The sequence below is a fragment of the Cetorhinus maximus genome, chromosome 7, assembly GCF_964194155.1.
Source record: "Cetorhinus maximus chromosome 7, sCetMax3.hap1.1, whole genome shotgun sequence".
NCBI classification, from domain to species: Eukaryota; Metazoa; Chordata; class Chondrichthyes; order Lamniformes; family Cetorhinidae; genus Cetorhinus; species Cetorhinus maximus.
Window position 1 is genome coordinate 88,671,397 of NC_135885.1, and position 22,626 is coordinate 88,694,022.

The following is a 22,626-nucleotide window of genomic DNA, read 5'->3' on the forward strand; positions in this document are numbered from 1 at the left end:
GAGCAATGTAGTCAGTTCCATGAATGAGTTGGCTGGTCATGTGTTTAGGTGCTGAAGGAAAGCAATTACCCCTAGCCAATATTTTTTGTTGACTTTTTTAAACTGGGTTACCTTGGGATATAAGTTACTCCCTATAGGAGCACAGTGCAAAAATATCAACAATTGCAATTACAATGTTGGTGTTTTCATCTGGAGTGCATTCAGACTACCAAATCACAATAATCGAAAGCTATGTTGGAAGCCTCTCTGCACAGCATATTTATCCACTGATACACAATGTGGTACTGAGGCAGGTAGATTGAAGATCAAGGTTTCACAACTGCTCCATGCTGAGCTTGTGCCTTCTTTCACTGAAGTCCTGACTCTGATAAATGCTCCGTGAAAGAATGTTACTTGTCCTGGCTTTCCAAATTTTCCTACAACAACCTAGTCCTGAGTTGCAGAGAATCCATGGCTGTACAGACCCAAAATTTTTATGCATCTTGCCATTTTCTGTTCTGGTCTGCTAAATGTGCTGAGCCAGTTCAATGAGTCAGCATACTTGCATCCTGACATGAATGCACACACACTTCCATCTATGTCATGTTCCAGCTTGCCTGCTCTCATTTCTGAATTTTAAATATGTTCAATGTTAAAAGCATACAATCTTTTGTGTCTTGGATCCAGGAATTTTAATTCCTTAATTTCAAAGGTATCACTCAACCGTGCTTTGTGCAGTAAAATGTTCTCCAGCTTATGGGTAGACCTTGATGACAACTGTTACTGCATATCAAGTAAGGTAGGATTGTGCATGGAAGTCAATTTAGCATTGACCTGGAATTCACTTTGTAACATAAAAGGTTGATCTCTGCCTCTAGGCTAGCAACAAGGAAACATCAAAAGTGGGTTTTATTTTGTATCACAATTTGGTGATCTGTAACAGAAGTTTAGGTGGATTGTGCACTGGATGAGGGTGTGGTTGAACTTGATTTTGGCCAATTTGATCAAAGAGCTCAGCAATATTCACTGCCTTTTATATGGTGGAGATACCTAGGTCCTAACCAGAATAGGATATCATCAACAACAACTTTTTATATGTAGTTATGTAACACCTTTTAATGTAATAAAATGCAGCAAAGCACTCCACAGAAGTATTATCAAACAAAGTTTGACAGAGCCGCATAAGCAGATATTAGGACGTGACTAAAAGCTTGAGGTTTTCAGGCTAATGTTACCTCTCTCTTGGAAATGATGTTTGTTTTTTTGGAAGCTGGGTGTGTTGGACAGCAGACTCCAACAATAATGTCAACTTGGAAAAGACTGCATAATTACATGACTACAAGCAGTCAGTTGGTAGCACAGACTCGATTTTTTTTCTCAAAAGAAAGACATGTTGCCAAAGCTTTTAGTCTTCCACTCATCAGGACAAAAGCATGGATGCCAAAATTTCAAGCGATTGCAACAATTTATACGGCAGGAGAAAAGGGTGCTGATTGGTTGGCAGGTCAACCTTAATTAGCTGATGCGTTGCCATGGAGAAAGCAACAGGGGACTAAAGGCTCCCCCAGCTCCCTGGTACAGTAAGTCATCACTGAGTTGCCCACCTAACGTTGTTTTGTTTTAGTAGTTTATTGTTTAGGACCAGTTTTTTTGATTTTTGTTGCTATTTTTGTTTTTACATCATCTGTGTGCTTTGTTGGAGTTGCAAGTCTGCCATCACCATCGGGAGGTTTGTCTGCAACCTCAGGAGTTGGCTTGGGAACAGTGAATAGAAACCCTATTGATATGAATCTGGAAATTTGGGCAAAGAATACTGGAAACCCATCTGAAGTTGATTGAAGGGGTGGGTTGCCATCTGTGACACAGATTAAATGTTTTCTTCAAAGGGTGAAGAATGCTCAGGAAAAAAACATTTTGTGCTTAGTTTCCCCAAGGTGCAGAGATAAAAGGAGATGTGAAAATGAAGTGCAGCATTTCATGATTGAAAGGTTACCAAAAGATTTTTTTAATGCATTTAGCTGTATGACTGGAAGAGTTGCAGAAGAAAGCACTTCAGAGCTGAGGCTTCTGAATGATACAGAGGAAAATATGGCAGAGATTTTGTGGCATTTAGGAAAAGGGTTAAGAGAACCAGACTTTTGGTGGGGGCGGTGGGCCTGTGGAGGAGATCTCTCCTCAGCTTCTAATCATAAAATCATAGAATAATCAAATTATACCGCACAGAAGCACTCAGCCTATCATGCCTGTGCCAACTCTTTGAAATAGCTATCCAACTATTTGTAGCCCCACTTTCCTGCCCTTTCCCCATAGCCCTGCAATGCTTTCCTTTCAAGTATTGATGCAATTCCCATTTGAAAGTTACTATTGAATCTTCTTCCATCAACGCATTCCAGATCACAACAACTCGCTGCATTTCAAAATAGGTTTACTCATTTGGTGGTTCTTCCAATGGGCTTAAATCTGTGTCCTCGGGTTTCTGACCCTCTGCCATTGGAAACGGTTTCTCCTTAGCCCAATAAAAGTATTCATGATTTTGAACATCTGTCAAATCTCCTAACCTTCTCGGCCCTAAGGGAACAACCGGGGGTTCTTCAATCTCTCCGCATAACAGAAACCCCCATTCCTGGTACCATTTTAATAATTCTCTTTTGCATTGTTTCTATACCTCGACATCCTTCCTAAAGTATGGTGCCTAGAATTTAACATAATACCCCACACCAACACGCTCAGCATTGAGGTGCTAAATCACTCAAGCAACTTTCACTGAAATGCTTTATGGATGTCCTCAAATCACCCCTGAAGAGGTCAAACATCTCCAACCCCTGGTGACTGACCAAGATGGAAGAAGGTTCATTTGGGAAGGCACCAAATGCAGAGAGACTTTGTCGAAGAATGCAGAGGCTAAATCAAGGCAGAGAGAGAGTCCAAAAGTGTTCAAGCAGCTCATCAAACTGACCCTCCAAGCAACATCTGTCCATGTGTGGCAGAGAATGAGAATTGCACATGGACTTATCGGCCATCTTGGAACCCAGTCATCTCAACCCATAATAGCCCAAGTGGAAGCAAGTCATTCCTGAACCCAAGGGACTGCCTAAGAGAGAGACTGATGAGTGTTATCTAATTTGAATTTATACATATTTTTATATTTAGTGATTTATTTTGCAAGTTATTTCAGCTAGGAATGCACAATGCTGTACATGTATGGTACAGTATTTCAACTTAGATGTTGGTTTCTCTGAGTGAAAAATATCTGAAAGAACCTAATTCCATGAATCACTTAGTTGTTTCACTTAAGGTCATGGTTTTCAGGAATGCAGCTATAATTTTTAAGTGAGGACTTATTGTAATTCAAAAAATGTGCAAGGCTTGAAAGTATTTCTTTTGTTTGCAGAGAACACATCTCTCTGCATTGATGTACGTTGCTTCTAGGAAGCATAAGTGAGCCACATTACAAGCTGAACTGATTATTTTAAATTGGTTGTTAGTGTAGCTTTTCGCGCACTTGGGATTGTTCAAGTGCTGCCCAATTGCGGAATCACATCTGACAACCACTTTTTTTGAATTGCAAGTATGGTCTATACTCTGCCTGTTACGAGCACTGAAGATATCTGCTGTTTGAATCAATCAGCCAATTGTTGGGACGTGTGGCCTATGTATCTGGCATCACACCGGCACTGAAGTTCTCACACTACGCTGCTCAATCACCCAGGCTTGCATCAGTGCAGGAAAGCCTACTGGAGAAGGTGAATTCTACACATGATCGACATGTGAATGCAGAATTGCCTAGCATACATGTGGGACAAAAGATTTGAGTCATTCACCCAACAGAAGGAACCTTGTTCTCTGCAAAGGTGTTTAAGGTTTACAGCGAACCGAGATCATATAAAGTCGCAACACCTATTGGAGTGACATTGGGAAGAACAGATGTCAACTAAGGGAAGTGTCCAACTGTCGTACTCCAATAGCACGGGAACATATTTGCAGGTGAGGTCTGAGTGGAATTGTGGCACACCACTAGAAAGACAACCGGCACAGCACTAATTGTAGGATACCCATAGGTCTACATTGACGAGTCAGGAACACTGTAGTGATTATTCTAGATCTTAGAAGAGCTTAACTATTCAGGTCAGAGCATATTAGTAAACTATTAATAAGTTTTAGTAATTCCTAAATGATCGATGGCGGTCTAACTTTTATGTAACTAGTGTTCACGGCAATTCTGTTATGTTACGCGTATTTATTCTTGTGTAATGTCCTTTTTAAGGAAAAAGGGAGATGTAGTGATATTGCTTTAATGGAATATGTAAATAGTGAGTGTGCATTATCACTACAGGGAGTGATGTCATGCAGCATGTGACACACCAGTAGGAGTTCCCTACTAAGATGTGTATGTAGCATTCTCTTGTAACTTGTATATAGTATTGAGTTTTCAATAAAAATAACCCAGAGTATTTATTACCTTTTCATCAGCATGTGATTGGTAAGTTTGCGTGAAGAACTCAGTAACAACTCTGTTCACCCACCAACCCTGTGCACACTGACCTATATTGAGTCTTGGTGCAGCAACAACCTGATTTTTAAATTTCTTCCTTGCTCTTCCCATTTTTGTAACCTCTTCTCCACTGTACAAACCTCTCAGACAGCTGCACTTCTCCAATTCTGGCCTCTTGCTCATCCCCAATTTTAATTGCTTCACAATTGGTTATCCCTTCAGACGCCTAGCCCTAAGCTATGGAATTACCTCCCAAAACCTCTCCACTTCTCTCCTCCCATAAGACACTCAAAACCAACATTTTTGACAAAAGGCTTTGGTTGTCTGCCCTACTATATCCTAATATAGCTTGGCATCAATTTTTTTTGTGATAACACACCTTGGAATGTTTCACTACATTTACCACATTATTATAAATGAAATGATATAAATGCAATGTGATATGCTGCAGTTTTGTGCTTTTTAGTGTGCGGAGCTCAGTTGTTGAGATGCATGCCACTAGTGTGGTTCATGTTCTGTGGTATGCAAGTAATGAACAAACATTTTGAGCATATCTATTTAAATTTTGTAACGCAGCCGCCTTCACCCTCAGCAGTCCTGTGAACTAGTCAGACTACTCATTGAGCAAATTCTACAATTTTTAACTTCCCCAGTTGGGTTAAACAACTAATTGCACCTGGAGGATAATGGCATGTAGCTAATTTTCAAGAGTTACAGAATGAATGATCAAGTATTACCTCAATGGAGAGTTTTATCTTTTTTTAAAAAAAATTCAGTAAAGTGTAAACATTAACCTGGCACAAGGTGAGGGTCCATTTGTTTGTAATTTGATCGTGGTGAGCAGATAAAAAGGATGTGGGTATGTTAGATTATACTACAAAATTCATCATTTGACAAGAGCACATCTCTTTCAGACTATAGAGGAGTTCAAGAGAATGAATCACAGCACAATGCAAGATTTAGTCATCTTAATCGGAACTCATCGAATGCAGTCCTACTCACCCATTGAAATGCTGTATGTTTATTTGTTTTTGGAATGTGGGCAAGGTCACATTTGTTGCCCTGAGGAAACGATGGGCTGCCACTTTGATATGTTGCAGTTCATGCCCCGCTCTGTCCAGCGACAGCAATTCTATTGTAACAATAAAAGATCCATAGGATCTGTTCAATTTGGATTTATGTAACTTAACCCCAGCTAAATTGCGACTGTATGTTTTGAAGAACTGGGCAAGTATTTGTTTAGGGATGAGTATATACTGAGATAATTGCATATTCCATTGGTGCAGTGGCTCCAGTATTGTAGGCCTAGGAAGGGGTTGACAAAAATGATAGCCTGGAGGCTAGCAGGGAAAGTTAAATGGTGAAGTGGTTTGTTAGGTTTGCTTTATTAAAAATGAAGTTTTATGTAGAACAGACACATATAAGATTATTATGGACTTTAACCACCCATTTAAAGTAAATTTTGTACATGGAAAGTGTGGGATAATCAGGTTCGAGGACCATTTTTTCCTTTTTGTATTTGCACGTGTTCTTGGGTCTATTTTTTATATGGATGTATTCAATCTACCTAAATAGAAGGGAGAAACCAGACTTGGGAGAATGAGAGAAGCAAAATGGATACAAATATGACGATCACAAAACGCACCAAAATTTTGGATTCTTTTTGAGAACATTTAAAATTTTTAAAATCAATATTTAAATCTATAATTTAAAAAATCTGGGCAATTCACTAACGGTTTATTTTGATCGTCCATTTCACATTTCCGTTGCTGTCTGTGATGATTTACATTGCTTAAAAAATTTGAAAGTGGTTTGAGACTGGTTTAAAACACAAGATTCACCTTTCTTCAAATATTGTTCTAATTGATATCGTACCTATGGATATGTTCATCTTTATTTGCTGCTTTCTCACCAAAGTTAATATTTAAATATAATTTACTCTAGGCTTCATATAAATAACCTTCTGATCGTGTTGAAAAAGCTTTCTGAGACAAATTCATTAATTGGACATCCGTAGCGTGTATTGGGTTTACTGAATGATTTTATTTTTTTGTTTTATTCTTGAAAGTGTATTGGTAGCTCTGGGGCCCACAGAACACAGCTGATTTGACTTTACCAAAGTGCTTTTGACAGGACTGCATACTGAGGAGCTCTGACAATGTTTTAGAGCGAGTATTAATTTTAAGATAGAATAGATAACTGTAAACTTGTGTTAGTTAAGCAGAAAAATCATTCCGTTCTGATTTTGAGGTAGGAAATGACCACACCGACTGTTTTGTCTGATTTTTTTTCTCTTTTGTTATAGTCACATTGAACAGACGACAACATGGCAAGATCCAAGGAAACCCATGTCTGTGTTAAATTCAACAACTCCTGCCAGCCCAGTGTCTCTGCAGCAGAACTTAATGAACACAACGTCTTCAGGTAAGCAGAGAGAAGCAATGCTGGAAAGAGTGCGGGAGTGGGTGGATAAAGTAATGAATAAGATGGAGGGAGAAGCAATACTTCTAAACCCAGTTCCCAAACTCTTTCCAAATGTATTATTTATCTTACTGCAAAGCAGGAGCAGTTGTAGCAACCGTTTGACCATTTCATAAGCTCGCATGGTGAAGGGCTTTTTTTGCCCATTTGATCTCTTTTCAGAATGCCATCCTTCTAATCTTCCTAATTTCGGGGATTAATGCTTGGGAGTGCTGCAAGGAGAATTTAGCCTATTCACTCTTTAGTTTAATGGTGGATGTAAATTTTAATGTGTCTGTTTGAACAGTTTTTTAAAAAATACCTAGCAGAACAATTGTTACATTCCATGTGCTGAATGACTTGACAGAAGTATCTTGAGGAAATTTTCAATACCATCTTGAAATATGGTCACCAGCTTGGTAGCTATAGGTAGAATTTAATTTGGCAAGTACGGCATAAGAAGTGCATTGATGGCATATTAAAGAAGATTGGCTTAAAGGTGCATATGTTTCCCTATAGGGCGTTGACAAATACAGAACAGGAATTTAATGACAACTGTACCGTTTTCACTGAGAAAGAAGGACCTTTGCAAGTGCTTTGCATTAACTAAATTTTGTGTTGTCTAGCTTCCCTTCCTTTGGCCACAAAATAACTCAACTTTCAACATTGTACAGGTGTCTGTTCTGGGACCACTGTTCAGTGTTCATCAGTGATTATAGATATAGAGCTAGACGGAGTGGTGCCCAAATTTACAGCCAAAACTATAATGGGAGGGATAGTAAGTAATTCTGAAAGTTAGGAGAGGTCAAGGTGATATTGACAAGATGATGGAATGGCTAAATAAAGGCAGATGGAATTCAGTGTCAGTAAATGTGAGCTGGTACCTTTTTTTAAAAAAAAATAGTTTTGAGTAGGGAAGGCTGGGTGATGTGGAAGAACAGAGGCGTTTGAGGGTTTGGGTTCACAAGACGTGAAAAGCAGCATGTCAAGTGGATAAGCCTCACCCCCCCCGCCCCACAAATAAAACTAACCGTATAATGAGTTTTATGATGTGAGGTACAGAATAAGAAAATCAAAATGTAATCAATTTAAAACTATAGCAAGACCAATAGTTGGTGCGCTGTGTGTAATTTTGGGCTCCACACTATAGGGAGATGATGATAGGGGTACAGCACAGATTTACTAGGACATGACCTTGTATGAAGGAATACAAATACAGAAGGACATGAAATATTGGATCTATTTCTTTTGGGACAGATGAGATTATGGGATGATATCAAAGATACTTAAATTTACAAAGGAATAGAATATATGGAGCCAGATGGTTTCCAGTGATTGAGGGGTCCAGAAGAAATGGATATAGATACAAGATTAAATGGAAGAGATTTGGGACAGGGGGCTGTGAAGCTGTAAAGTGTACTGCCAGAGTTGGTGTGATCAAAGCAGACTCTTGTGTCAGTATTTAAGAATAGGCTAGATAGATGGTTGAAGAAAAAGAGAATTAAAGGATATGGAGAGAGAGGATGATAACTGCTGTTCATGGCAGATAATCACCAACGTGGACTGGTTGTGGATGGGCTGAATGGCCTGTTTGGGTTGTAATTTCAAAGTATTCCATGCAAGTAATTCAGTTTTCATTCAAAAATGTTCTGAGATCTGACTTTGATTTAAGAGAAAATTTTGATGTCAGTTTTCAAAGCAAGGTTGTGGATTCTGTTTACGTCTGAAGTTTGTTTGTACGTGCGGTGCTCTTATATATTTGTCAATGCGTATTGTTATTGACCTTGAAAGAACTAGCACTTAATTAACATTTTAAGCATTGGTTTTCTGAATCGATCATCTATAATGTTTTATCTTTTGCACGTGCTCAGTGTACTGCTAATTTAAAAAAAAAATTGTATTTGAAGCAATCGGCTTTAGTTGCTTTTTTCGCAAATGTAATCAGGCAATTTATATCACTATCACTGGCTCAATTCTCACATTCACTAAAAAAAAACAATTGAAAGAAAGTCTTTAAATTCAATCTCTTCATTACAGAAAGGTTCACTTAATTTGCAAACACAGGCAACTAATTGCAAACATTTCAATGTTTAAGTAATCATTTTGCTTCAAATACCCACAAAACTGCATATACCATTAAAAAATGTTTGCAACAAACATACAAGATTTTATTTATAAGAGAAAGACATCACTGAATTACCCATGAACTTGCCCATTCTATCTTAGCACCCAACAGCATACTCATGGGTGGCCAGATACACTCGATCGCAAGCACTTTTCTGACTACACGTGGGTCACAGGATTTTTCAAAGTAGGTTCCCCCCACCCCCCTTGCCACCATCCCTTTCGTGCCCTTTCTCCTTGTTTTTGAGGGGTTTGAGTGAATGAAAGGGTGTAAAAAGTATAAACCTGTCTAAGAGGACATGTAAGTCTGATTTTTAAATTGTAAGTTTGAAGTTTTAAATGGCACAGAGCATCAAGAAATGGCAGATAGTGTTACTAGCCACACTTGATCATTGTCACCTCATAACCTGGTTTGCAGCAAACTGCAAGACTTACATTAAGGCTGTAGTGGTGTTCAGGGTTTTGGAATATGGTCACTTACAAATTAGTTCAAAGTTTTCCTAATAATTTGATTTTCTTCCCTGCTTTGTTTCGGATCCTGCGTGTGTTTTTTAATCCATACCACCAATACTGGGACATTTTCGGAAATACAGGCTTGTGTTAAGAGAATTGTTAGAGAGTGTGGCAGAAAAGGAAATTGGGACATGTAGATATCTACTATCTTATAAACTGATAGGGTTCTCTTACATTTTGCATAAGTATGAAGGCCATTAAGGAATCTCAAAATATGAGATCACAATTTTCAATAGCTGCTGCAGGGAGACAACAGTTTTATCATTGCATCATTGGATGGAGCCCCACTCACTCACGGCACCATCTACTGTCATGCAATCATCAGAATTTTAAGAGCACTGTGTCTGCACATGCGTAAGGAGACTGAAGGTATTTCTCCTTGCTTAATAATTGGCTGTTCCATGCCTAAGCTCCCATAACCCTCAATCCACAGATCTGAATTTTCCAGCTCTGAAAAAGGGTCAGGGGGACTTGAGATGTCAACTCTGTTTCTCTCTCCACAGATGTTGTCAGACATGCTGAGTTTTTCCAGGATTTTCTGTGTTTTTTTCTGAATTTTCCTTCCCTGTTTCCTTGCAATCTCCTCCAATTTGAATCTTCAACTTTCCTCTTCCCCACTCCTTCGTATAGATTCCATTATCCTCCAACCCTGCATGACTTAAGTCCAATTGGCGATGTTTTCCCACATGCATTGCCAAGTAAAATTGTCTAGTATAAAGGGCTGTTGAGGATGTAGAACTCGGATTAGTATATGTTGGAGAGAAGTCACCAAAGAGGGGAAATATAGTAGTGTGTTGGGGGTTGGTAATTGGCATGTAATTGTAATGGGGGGAATGGAACTGGTTGAGATGCTGCGCAGGAATGTACTGCTGTCAAATGAGAGTATGGATTGGGGGTGATGAGATGACAGCTTGAGTTGGAACAGGAAATGTAGTTAATAAATTCTTGGCTTATTGCTCAGATGGGTAGGGGAAATGACTCCTAACTGAAGGGGGAAATCAATCAATTAGTATTAAATGAGAGATGGAAACTTCCATTTTACCTTGCTCAGATGTAGAGACTTCAGTAGGTGTTTCATGGGTTCTTGTTACTCACCAGCTATAAATTTAGACCAGGAGGGGGATAGAAAAGGAAGGTGGACATGATACTTAGTTGGAAAGAGTAGAGGGAAGCCTATTGTTTGGAAAGTGCACATCCATTGTTGCAAACTTCCTTCAAGAACATGGGCTCTTTTCAAATCCAGGGTTCAGAGGAAAGGTCGTCAACCTGAAATGTTAACTGTTTATCGTTTCACAAATGCTTTCTGATGATCTGTGTATTCCAGCATTGCCTTTTTTCATTCTTTATCAAGTACTTACTAATTTATTTTTAAAAATGTTATATTCTATTCCCTGTTGACCCCTCCAGATCTGCATTCCATGATCTGAAAGCATAAAGAATTCATTCTAATATATCCCTTAATTCTTGAGCTAATTGTATGTCCACACCACATTGATCATCAATCAACAAATAGTAGTAGTCATATATCGATCATCTGAAGAGTTTGTCTAATGTTGAAATCCTTTGCTTGATTTCTCTTTCTCCCTCATCCACACCCCCACCCAACTTTTCGGTCCCAGTTGTTGGTGTGTGTGGGGGGGAGGGGGGGCTGTTTAAAGACAATTTTGCACAGGGTTGGTGAGGGCTGCTTTGATAGCACACTCTCGGATCTTTCCAAAGCTCTAATATTCTTCCTGTAATGAAATTTCCAAAACAGCATGCAATCCCCCCACTGAACCATACCGACTAAATAACACCTCTAATGCATAATGAATTAGTTGATCTTTGTCAGAGCAACACTCTTCATTGCTGTCCAGTGATCTCTAAATGTATGGATGCTTGATGCTTCCACTGGCAGGTGAAAACAGTCCAAGATAATTGGCATAAAACCCCATGGGTAATAAGATTGGTTTACGCAATGAGCTGATGAGACCTGGAATACACTACCTGTGGGAACTGATCAATAGTAGCTTTCAAAAGGGATACATACTTGAAAAGGCAAAATTTACAGGGCACTGGGGAAAGAATGGGAAGTGGGCCTAATTGGATGGGTCTTTTGAAGACCTGATGTGGACATGATGAGCTGATAGAACCACACAGTACAGAAGGCGATCAATGTCCACTAAAGCCCAATAGCTTGCTGATTCTTACCGTTTAAGCTCATGCAAGGAGAATAACCATTTGGGTAAGGTGTGTGAAGTCTGTCATACTCCAAGATGGTTCACTGCCTTTGAGAGATTGGGAGATAATTGGAAAGGGGGTCATAGCAATTGTTTATATATTTTTTCAAAGATACAAATGAGCATAACGAAATATGTTGACAATGTATTTCTAATGCATTCCCATTTTTAGAGAATATCATGTGTTAGTGCCTAATAATTATCTGTGCCTCCACTTCAATTTGAGGCATCATTTAATTGAAAGTAATCCTTCAGCAATGGAATATTAGATATTAGCTTGAAGAATTGAGAGTTTAAGATTTCTGTACAGGAAAGATTGTCTAGCCAGATTTTAAAAAAAGGTTTAATGGCACATTTTGAGTTGAGATGCAGCATGGTGGTGTTTATAAAACCTGGCATGAAGTGAACCCATGTTTCTACATAGCTTATCTGGGCTGTTGCTTTCTATCCACATTGTGCATATGATGGTTTTTGCAGGGCAGCAGGCTATAAGTTTATGCTCATTGTATTCCTTACAGGACCTCAACTCCCTGCTGATAGGAAGAAATAGGTTAGTTCCTCACTGGTTAGACAAGAAAATTGAGATTGACCATGGGCTGTTGTTTTTACAACTCTTATGGGCCAGATTCAGAATGTTGTGTTTCATGAAGCATCTGAAGAGTGGGTCACTTGGAGGTGAGGTTTTTATATCTAGAAATTAAGAACTTGTAGCTATCCCTGTAGCCCTAACAAGTTTATCCAATGAGCAGCTCAGCAGAGGATGAGCTGACTGACAGTAATAGAGTTCAAACTGTCTTCACTCCGCTTGGTTAGGATGGACAAATCTGTATTGCTCCTTATTGCTGTCCAGTGGATTCTGTTGCAAAGTGTACATGTGGGCATAGGGTGAGAATATAACTCGTTTAATTGTGAGCCTTACAGTAACATATACATCCAGTCCTCATTATGTAGGCTGATGGTTTTAAGTAAAAAGCCTTGTATATGTGTAAATGTATAGATATATATGTATCTATAGGTATGTATCTGTGTATATCCATTCCCACTGTTTAAAACAGGCAGTCGCTTATCAACCAAAAAGCAATAACCATTAGCAATTTACATTTAATACAAAAGCAAAATGCTATGGATGCTGAAAATCTGAAATAAAAACAAAATACTGAAAATGCTCAGTTGCTCCGGCAGCATCTGTGGAGAGAGAAAGAGAGTTAATGTTTCAGATATGTGACCTTTCATCAGAACTGATAGAAGTTAGAAATATAATACCCTATGAGTAGGTGAAGGATGGTGGTGAGAAGAATAAAAGGGAAAATCATTGTTTTGGTAGAGGGCAGGATATATTAAATGGCAAAAAAATTTAATTATGCAAGGTGAAAGTGGATGTTAATGGGACAAGCAAAAATACAAAAGATGTGGCTAGAGGAGGTGTGAGTAGCAGGACCCTGAATGGCTACTGCCTGAATGCAAAGTATAGAAAATAAGAAAAACGAGAGGGGAAAAAAGCCAAACTTAGCAAAGCCAAATGAAACAAAATGGGGGTAGAAGTGACTATCTAGAATTGTTGAACTCATGTGAATCTAGAGGCCTGTAAATGCCCAGTCGAAAGATGGGATGCTGTTCCTCAAGCTTGCATTGCACTACATTGGAACATTGCAGCAGGCCAAAGATAGAGGTCAGAGTGGGAGCAAGGTGGAAAATTAAATGACAGGTGATTGTAAACTCTGGGTTAGGCTTGCACACTGAAAAAAAGATGTTCCACAAAGTGGTCATCCAGTCTGCATTTGGTCTCCCCTATGTAAAGAAGTGTGAATACACTAGATTAGATTGAAAGTACAGGTAGGATAACAAAGGAAAGGGTAGGTCCTGTTAGAGGTGTACATGCTAACTTGTGTGTTGAAGCTGAAGATGTGGGCAGGATTCTCAATGAGTACTTCATCTCTGTCTTCACTAAGGAGAGGGATGATGCAGACATTCTAGTTAAAGAGGAAGAGTGCGAAATATTAGATACAATAAGCATAATGAGAGAGGAAATACTGGAGGCACTGGCATCCTTGAAGGTGGATAAATCACCAGGGCCGGATGGGTTGTAACCCAGGCTGTTAAAGGAAGCCAGGTAGGAAATAGCAGATGTTCTGAGGATAGTTTTCCAATCCTCACTAGATACAGGCAAGGTACCAGAGGATTGGAGGTCTGCACATGTACCATTATTTAAAAAGGGTGCGAGGGTGAGGTCAGAAAATTATAGGTCGGTCAGTCGGACTTCAGTGGTGGGCAAATTATTGGAATCCGTTCTGAGAGATGGGATATACTGTCACTTAGAAAGGTATGGATTGATCAGGGCTAGTCAGCGTGGTTTTGTTAGGGGAAGATAGTGTCTTACTAATTTAATTTTTTTTTTAAGAAGTAACAAGGAGGATCGATGAGGATAGTGCAGTGGATGTTGTCTACATGGATTTTAGTAAAGCATTTGACAAGGTCCCATATGGCAGATTGGTCAGAAAAGTGAGATCCCATAGGATATAGGAGAAGGTGGTGTGTTGGATCCAAAATTGACTCAGTGACAGGAAGCAAAAGGTAATGATTTGATGAATGTTTTTGCAAGTGGAGAGTTGCATCCAGTGAAGCTCCACAGGGCTCAGTATTGGGGCCCTTGTTGTTTGCCATATATGTTAATGATTTGTACTGAAATGTGGGAGGCATGATTAGGAAATTTGCAGGTGACACAAAAACTGGCCGTATAGTTGATAGTGAAGAGGATAACTCGTCTCCAGAATTATAAGAATGGTCTGGTTGAGTGGGCAGAAAAGTGCAAATGGAATTCGATCCGGAGAAGTGAGGTAATTTGCAAAGGGCAAAAAAAGCTAGGGAATACTCAATGGGAGGATATCGAGAGGGGTAGAGGAAGTGAGACACATTGGAGTGCATGTCCAAGGGTCTCTGAAAGTAGCAGGACAGGTGGATAAGGTGGTAAAGAAAGCATATGGAATGCTTTCCTTTATTGGATGAGATATTGAATACAAAAGCAGGGATGTAATGCTGGAACTGTTTATGTGTATGGTTCTGGTCACCACATTATGGAAGGACAATTATTCTGGAGAGAGTGCAGAGGAGATTTACAAGAATGTTGCCAGGGCTTGAAAATTGTAGCTATGAAGAACAATTGGATAGGCTAGAGTTGTTTTCCTTAGGTCACCCCTCAGCCTCCTCTGTTCTAATTGAGGTGTACAAAATCAAGGGGACTAGATAGGGTAGACAGGAAAGACCTGTTTCTCCTAGCTGAAGGGTCAGTTACCAGAGGGCATAGATTAAAGGTGATTGGTAGAAGGATTAGAGGAGACATGAGGAAAAACCTTTTCACCCAGAGGGTGGTGGGCATTTGGAATTCACTGTCTAAACTGGTGGTTGAGTCTGAAATGCTCATTTAAAAGGTACCTGGATATGCATCTGAAGTGCTGTAACCTGCAAGGCTATGGGCCAGGGTGCTGGAAAGTGGGATTAAAATGAGCAGCTAGCTGCTTTTTTCTCTTTTTTTTATGGCCGGCTCAGACATGATGGGCTGAATGGCTTTTCTATGGTTCTGTGGTTCTGAATAAATCGCTGTTTCACCTAGGAGTGTTTTGGGCTTTGAACAGTGAGAGGGCAGTAGGTAAAAGGGTGGGCTTTGCATGGAAAGGTACCATAGGAAAGCGGGGAGTTGTTGAGGGTGACCTGAGGAGTAGATCAGGGTGTCACAGAGGGGAAACGTCCCTTCACAATGCTGAAAGGGGGAGGGGGGGAAGATATGGCATCACACTGAGGATGGCAAAACATGGTTGAATATGGAGGCTGGGGGAGTGGAAGGTAAGGACAAGGTGGCAGGTGGGGGAAGCCCTGTTGTAGTTCTGGGAGAGAGGGGAAGGGATGAGAGGTGGTGTGTGAAATAGATTGGACATGGTCGAGGACTCTATCAGCCACAGTGGCCGAGGGTGAGGGTGTGTTGGGGTGGAATCCTCTGGGGCAAAAGGAAGGCATACCTGAAGTGCTATGATAATACCAATTTCACTGTTTCTGGTGCTCTCTTTATTTTTGGCCAGAAATAGCTATATAAAGGTTCACTGACAATTTTAAATTTCTAGCTTCCCTTTTCTCACTGACTATTGTGGAACTTCATTTCAATTAAACTCTGTGTCACTGAGCAACACATGATTCCAATATGATCATGCCAGTGGAACTAGTCACTGGTTGTTCCATGTTTACAGCATTTGAACTGCAATTTGCAGACGATCTGCTCCTTGGTGCCTGGACTGTTAGAATAGTTTTTCTCCAGGAGTAATTTAGACTGAGCTACTGAAGTGACCCGCTAGAATCTGTTACACAGAAATTGACTCAGACTGACTCGTGGATGTGTGTGTTTGATATAATTCCATTCACTTTCTGGGGCTAGTATTCCATGAATGGTAAGAAACCCTAACCCCGCTAGTGTGTGTGATGTGTGTTCTGTTACTTCCAAATTTAGAGATATTTACATCTTCCCCAATTCTTCCTTGTTCTTATGACACTAGATGCCCTCATGTTTTGTTACTTATTAATGCATGAGGAAAGCTATAGGTCATGGAATAAAAAGGACAGTAGCAACATGGATACAAAATTGGCTGAGAGATAGAAAACAGCGTAATGGTTAATGGGTATTTTTCGGTGTGCAAGGGACAATTTCAAAGTTTGCAGATGACAAAACTTGGGAGAATTGTGAACTGTGAGGAGGATAGTGTAGAACTTCAAAAGGACATTGACACATTGGTACTGTGGGCAGATAGGTGGCAGATGAAGTTCAGTGTGGAGAAGTGTGAGGTGATACACTTTGGTACAAAAAACATGGAGAGACAGTATAGACTAAAGCATACTATTTTAAAGGGTGTGCAGGAGCAGAGAGACCTGGGTGTATATGTACATTAAAGGTGGCAGGGCAGGTAGAGTTGTATCTAAAGCATACAATATTCCAGGCTTCATTAATAGGGGCATAGAGTACAAGAGCAGGGAGGTTATGATAACCTTATATAAGACACTGGTTAGACCTCAGCCAGAGTAATATGTACGGTTCTGGGTGCCATACTGTAGGAAGGATGTGAACACATTGGAGAGAGTGGAAATGGGGTTTACGAGAATGGTTCCAGGGATGAGACACTTCAGTTATGAGGAAAGATTGGAGAAGTTGGGACTGTTTTCCTTGGAGAAAAGGCTAAGAGGAGACTTGATAGAAGTTTTCAAAATCATGAGGGGTCTGGACAGAGTAGATAGGGAGAAACTGTTCCTGCTCATAAATGGATTGAGAACCAGAGGGCACAGTTTTAGTGTTTTGCAAAAGAAGCAAATGCAAGGTGAGAAAAAGCTTTTTCACATAGCAAGTAGTTAGGGTTTAGAATGCACTGCCTGGAAATGTGGTGGAGGCAGGTTCAATCGAGGCCTTCAAGAGGTCATTGGATGATTGCACATTATTTAAATAGAAACAGGGTTATGGGGAAAAGGCAGGAGATTGGCACTAAGTTAAAATTTTCAGAGAGCCGGTGCAGACATGATGGGCCAAATAGCCATCTACACTGTAACAATTCTGTGATTCTGTGAAATTGGCAGGTCCAATGGGATATCCTAACTATATTGAATTTGAATTTTTTTCTATACATCCATACTTCAAGTAGGAGTCATTGGGTGGACATTCATACTCTCCCTCCCTTACCCAGGGGCACAGATCAATTATAGACCTTTATTGCCACTTTGCAATCATCCAGTTTGGTGCAGGCTAGTGATTGAATTGTGGTAACTTTCTGATTTTGCACAACTCATCTGGATAAACTAACCAACCTTTTTGGCAGAACAATCCTGTATTCTTGCATGTCATTTTTAGGTGCTTTGGTGGAGGGCTAATTACAACGTTTTTATTTGTTTGAGTGCTGTTTGCTCAAACAATTGCTTCTCATACATAGTCAAGCTAATAACATATGTGTCACTTGACTATTATGACAGTATTAAGAATGGAAGCATTTTACAGCAAAATTTGCATACCTGGTGACATTAACTGCTCAGCAAAGTACACAAGAGCTTAGCTTAAAAATTCTGAGCTGTGAATTTTCTAGTACCAGTAGCATTATTATGCTTGACAAAAATAAAGCTATAACCAATTTCTGATGAAGGTTTTCTAAAGAAGAGAAAAAAACTTCAAACCACCTTCCACCCCACCCCACCACCACCCCCTGCCTTGCTCTCTCACCTACTTCAATTGCCCACCCTCTCAATTTATGGGTTAGCAGGCACCTAACTGACTAGAACAGTTATGGGTGAACAATTCCTTTGTGGGTTCTCTTTTCTCCTCCCCACCAGCCCTACTTCCCAAGTTACGACAAGTCCACCAGTTGGCACCTTATCAGAGAATTCCCCACGTGGGTGAATCAAATGGGAGGGGACATCTTTGCCAAGCTAGCAGAATACCCTATTGTATTGTGCTTATTAAAAGGTTAACATTTGACACTAAGGTCTTACAGCCATCAATTTTCTACCCCGTTTAATAACTACTCGTTTCCTAATGTAGTTATATTTCTTACCCTCAACCTCCCTTTGCTGAATACATGGGGAATATTTGAATCTTAGTTATGTCCAGTCCATTGGGCTCATTTACTGGCTGCATCTGAATAGAATATTGCAAGTCTCAAAACTATATATGAATTAATTCCAGCAAGATTATGCTCTAGCGATTTGCCCTGTACTGTTGCAGGCAAGATCTTTGCAAAAAACACAAGTTAAAAGATTTATTTAGCAAGAGTTGGTTTCTTTGTTTTGTTTTTTATGTCAAAACAAATTTACTTTCATTTTTTTGGGGGTTTTTTTATATTGTTTTCTGGTAGCCATGTAATTGTTGAGCTTGCAATATTTCACTTTTAGCAGCCCACCATAAATTCCTTTACTTTTCGTTCAGGCCCACTTCCCGATGGCTGGGAGCAAGGCATTACCCCAGATGGGGAGATTTACTACATAAACCACAAAAACAAGACCACCTCTTGGTTGGACCCAAGGCTTGATCCTCGCTATGGTAAGTGAGCCTTTGCTGCAGGTAATGCTTGACTTGTTTTTTAGCTGTCCAGCCAAACTTTGTAGTATTCCTTGTGGAAAATTTTTAACTGAGCAGATTGCTGTATTTTGTTGCGCTAGTCTCTGACTGGCGGGAGCTAAATCAAAACAGTGTGCAGATCACTGAGCAGGTCAGGCTGGGAGGACATAAACTCTTTGAAGCTTAACAAGTGTTGACCTAACGACCACTATGGGCCCCAAACTGCAGAGTAGCTTTAACTCTTCCTTTGCCACAGCACTAAGCCTGTAATAATGCAACAGTGTGTTTTTCATCTTACTAATTTGTCTCGCCTTCCCTAGGTAGGTTTACGAACATTACAAGTGAATGAATAAATGCACCAGGTTTAACTCTTGGCAGTTGTTTGGCTGCTTTGATTGCAAAATTGAAGTGCTTAGTCACTGTTGCTGTCTGTTCCATTGCATGTCGTCACCTTCAGAGGTAATAGCTATAAGGACTCTGGTAGAATATGGTGGAGGGAGAATATCTTCCTGAGAAATGTTCCACATCTGTTGAAGAGCATCTGTTTGCTTTAGGGAACTGTTTATAGCACCTTGATGTGCTCATGTAGATTTTTATTCCTGCTTTCCCTGTGTGGGCCCACAGCTTGCAAGTCTGCGCATAGCACTGCCAAAGTATCCCAGACAGGCTTAAGTGTGTGCCAGGACTTTGTTTGCGGTCGGGCACTTAATCTCTTCCAGGCCTTTTGAGTCAAAGAGCTCAAGTGTAACTTAAGGCAAAGCGAAGGGGGGATGCATGTGTGCTGGTGCAGACTAGATCTAAAACAAGGCTAAATAGAGACAAGCTGTTAGTTGTATTGAACTTGAAAGAGTTTCCCTCTTGCATGTGAGGTCAGGGACATTATATTGTGGTTTTCATTTATTTTGTTCTGCAAGCCAAAAACATTTTTTTCAAGTTACTGACCTTCGTTGGCAGCCTGAGCCCACTTTGTACAACTAGTGTGTTTTTCTAATATAGCTGGGTTCTTTTTAACTGGTCCATGGTTACTAGGTGTATTTTATAATGGCCAGAATTGGGTGAAACAAGTGCCCTGATTCTGTGGGAACACTACTTACTTTATCATTTTTAATCAAACTGCATGCAGTGATTTTTTTTTTTAGTTGTCTTGTTGCCCATTGTTTCTACTTGGCTGAACTAAAACATTGTTATCAACCACAGTATAGCTTGGGGCACCATATTGAATATGCCAGCTCAGAACTGATGGTGTTATTTGGCATATTTTACTACATTTAGGGATCAAGGTATAGAGTTTTCACTTTGGGCGCAGCAGCGATTCCCCTGCAAATTGCGCCTGTTTTGAAAAGCTTTCTCCACACTCCCCGTCCCTCCCTGGTTCCCACTTAAATATGTTTGCAAATCGCCAAATGCTAGATCTGCCATGAGCTAGTGCAATTGGATAGCGTTTGAAGCCAAAATAATTTTTGTTTTAAAATTTTTTTTTCCATCATATCTTTGAGAATGATAACTTAGTGTGATTAAAAGTGCTGAAAATGTGTTTATCACAAAAAATATTTTAATCACAGTCTACCACCTCTGGGCAATCTTTTTAAAGCATTGGAAATAAAAACAGAAAATGCTTCAAATACTCAGGTCTGAGAGCTTCCGTTTAGAGAAACTGTTACTATTTCAGGTCATGACTGTTCATCAAAAATGTTTAATTATTGGAATTCATTTTTAAAGAATATATAAGACCATTTTCGCGCAGCCAGTTTCTTAGTAAATTGAAACAAAAATTGAATCAGAACCTTGAAAGTATCCTTTGGTGTCCTTGCACTTAAAAATAATGCCATCTTAATTTTTAAAGCCTCCCTTAAGGCCTGCAGGTGAGTGCAATTAGCAGAAACTCCCTATGGTGATTAATTTAGGCAGGAGGTTGGGAGTGGAGACCTGCTTCCAACACAATATTTTTGTAACTAATGCAAATTGCACTTAAAATTCTATGATTTTTGGAAAAATGCACCAAAACTCCAGGCCCAAACGTGAGGGGTGGGGGGAGTATTTTACTGATCTTTGGTGAAGTAAGAAATAAGAACTGTTCTGCTCTGGTTAAGAATTAGAGTGAGGGAATGTCCTGTTTCATGGTTGTCTGTATTGACCTGTATTAGCTTTTATTTTAGGTTCCTGGATTTTATAGCTATGGAAGTGAAACAAACTGCATACTCATGCCTGCTATTTATGAATCCCAGTGATGAAACAAACATAATAGCTTAGTACTCCTGGTTTAGTAACTGGTAGTGCACTGCTGTATTTTCAAAAATGTAATATGAAGCCCCAATATCACTGAAGTGTTCAGGGTAGGCAAGTGGAGTATGTCGTGGTATTTAAATGGAATAGCTATAGAAATGCTGCACTGCAATTGTTAGCCGTAATTTCTATTAATTTTAGGGAAAAGGAAAATACTTTGAACTTCTGGCTGACTACTCTGGCAGGTTTGAAAACTGAGTAATTAGTGTTCCAGTGTTGAGTTGATGAGTGAACCATTTGCTCCACACCATTAATAAAACATTATACATAGCATAACGTATCAGATGATGAAGGTGAATGCTCATTCGCAGTTTCATCCACATCTCCAATGAATATTGTTTAAAGTAACAGGCCTGAGCTGGCAAGCTCCACTTGCACTGAAGTGGAGTCAGTATTAAGGTAACAACGTAATGTTGTTAAGCATGTGGTATCTACCTTCCATGATGGGTTACTTGCTGGTTATGTGAATCTTGACACTTAGACCGTTACCTGCTTTTCTGAATAGTCTTGCTTCATGGTTTGGTGGAATCTCTCTTAGAAATCTATGAATGATGCCATGACCTCAGAGCACACACAGTTTCCTTGGTGCTGCTGCAGGTTTAAGAATCTAACACAAAGATGTGCTTTGCTTTCAACCTTATTTTTGTACAGTTCATCAGGAAGGTGGTGCACTTTATGCTGCAAAATTAGCATCTTCCTTACCTCAATCGTTGACTATAAATTAGCTTAACCAATAAAAACAAAATGTGCATGAATGGAGCTCTGACATGGCAAAGGGTCACAAGAATTGTGCTTTTGATGCCTGGGGTCATTGCTATTCACAGTGCATATAAATGATTTGGAATTGAGACAAGCACTATTAACAAAGTTTACAAATATCAAATTAAGTTGGGGGTTGTTGGGGCAGGGTGGTTTGGTGGCGGGGTTCAAATGATAGGGAGATGGCGAACCAAACCAAATACAAATATATCTTCATAAGTTGGGAGGACTTTGAGTAACAAGTGGCAATTAATGTGGGTGAACACAGATCTGAGAAACTAAGAAAGGGGATATAAGGCAATTACCTCCAAAATGTATAACATGACCTGTGAATATTGGTGGATAAATTGCTGAGAGCAACAACGCAATTTGTGGCAGCAGTAATGATAAGTAGATTTTGGGATGTGTACACAGGAGGCAAAGTCCCAAGCGGTGATGGTGAATCTAAATACTTTCCTGAAATGGCAGCACGTTCTGTACTACAGAAAATATATCCATTAGATTTTGGCTCTTGTCACTACGCTATGAGTATCAGTCTTGAGCATTCCATGTTTTCTTTGTATTCGGACCAACTTTGGATCAGATTGATTTCATGTATGTTGGTTCATTCTCTCCAGCACAAAGCTATGAATCCTGTACATAAGGACAGCTCTCAGGAGTCCTGTAATTTAACATTCTGTAACAATCCAAAAATTAGGTTTTCCTTGTAGTCTAGTGAGGAAATG

At 39.7% G+C, this 22,626-nt stretch overlaps 1 protein-coding gene across 4 annotated transcripts in view; it reads left to right on the forward strand.

Annotated features, from left to right (window-relative positions):
* Positions 1-22,626, forward strand: part of yap1 (Yes1 associated transcriptional regulator) — a 156,710-nt gene that overhangs the window by 92,683 nt on the left and 41,401 nt on the right. For 3 of the 4 annotated variants that reach the window (XM_078545822.1, XM_078545824.1, XM_078545825.1), the window contains exons 2-3: positions 6,777-6,895; positions 18,728-18,841. In XM_078545822.1, coding sequence (XP_078401948.1) covers positions 6,777-6,895; positions 18,728-18,841 — 233 coding nt within the window. The remainder of the gene's footprint in view (positions 1-6,776; positions 6,896-18,727; positions 18,842-22,626) is intronic. The other variant, XM_078545823.1, reaches the window with a different exon arrangement.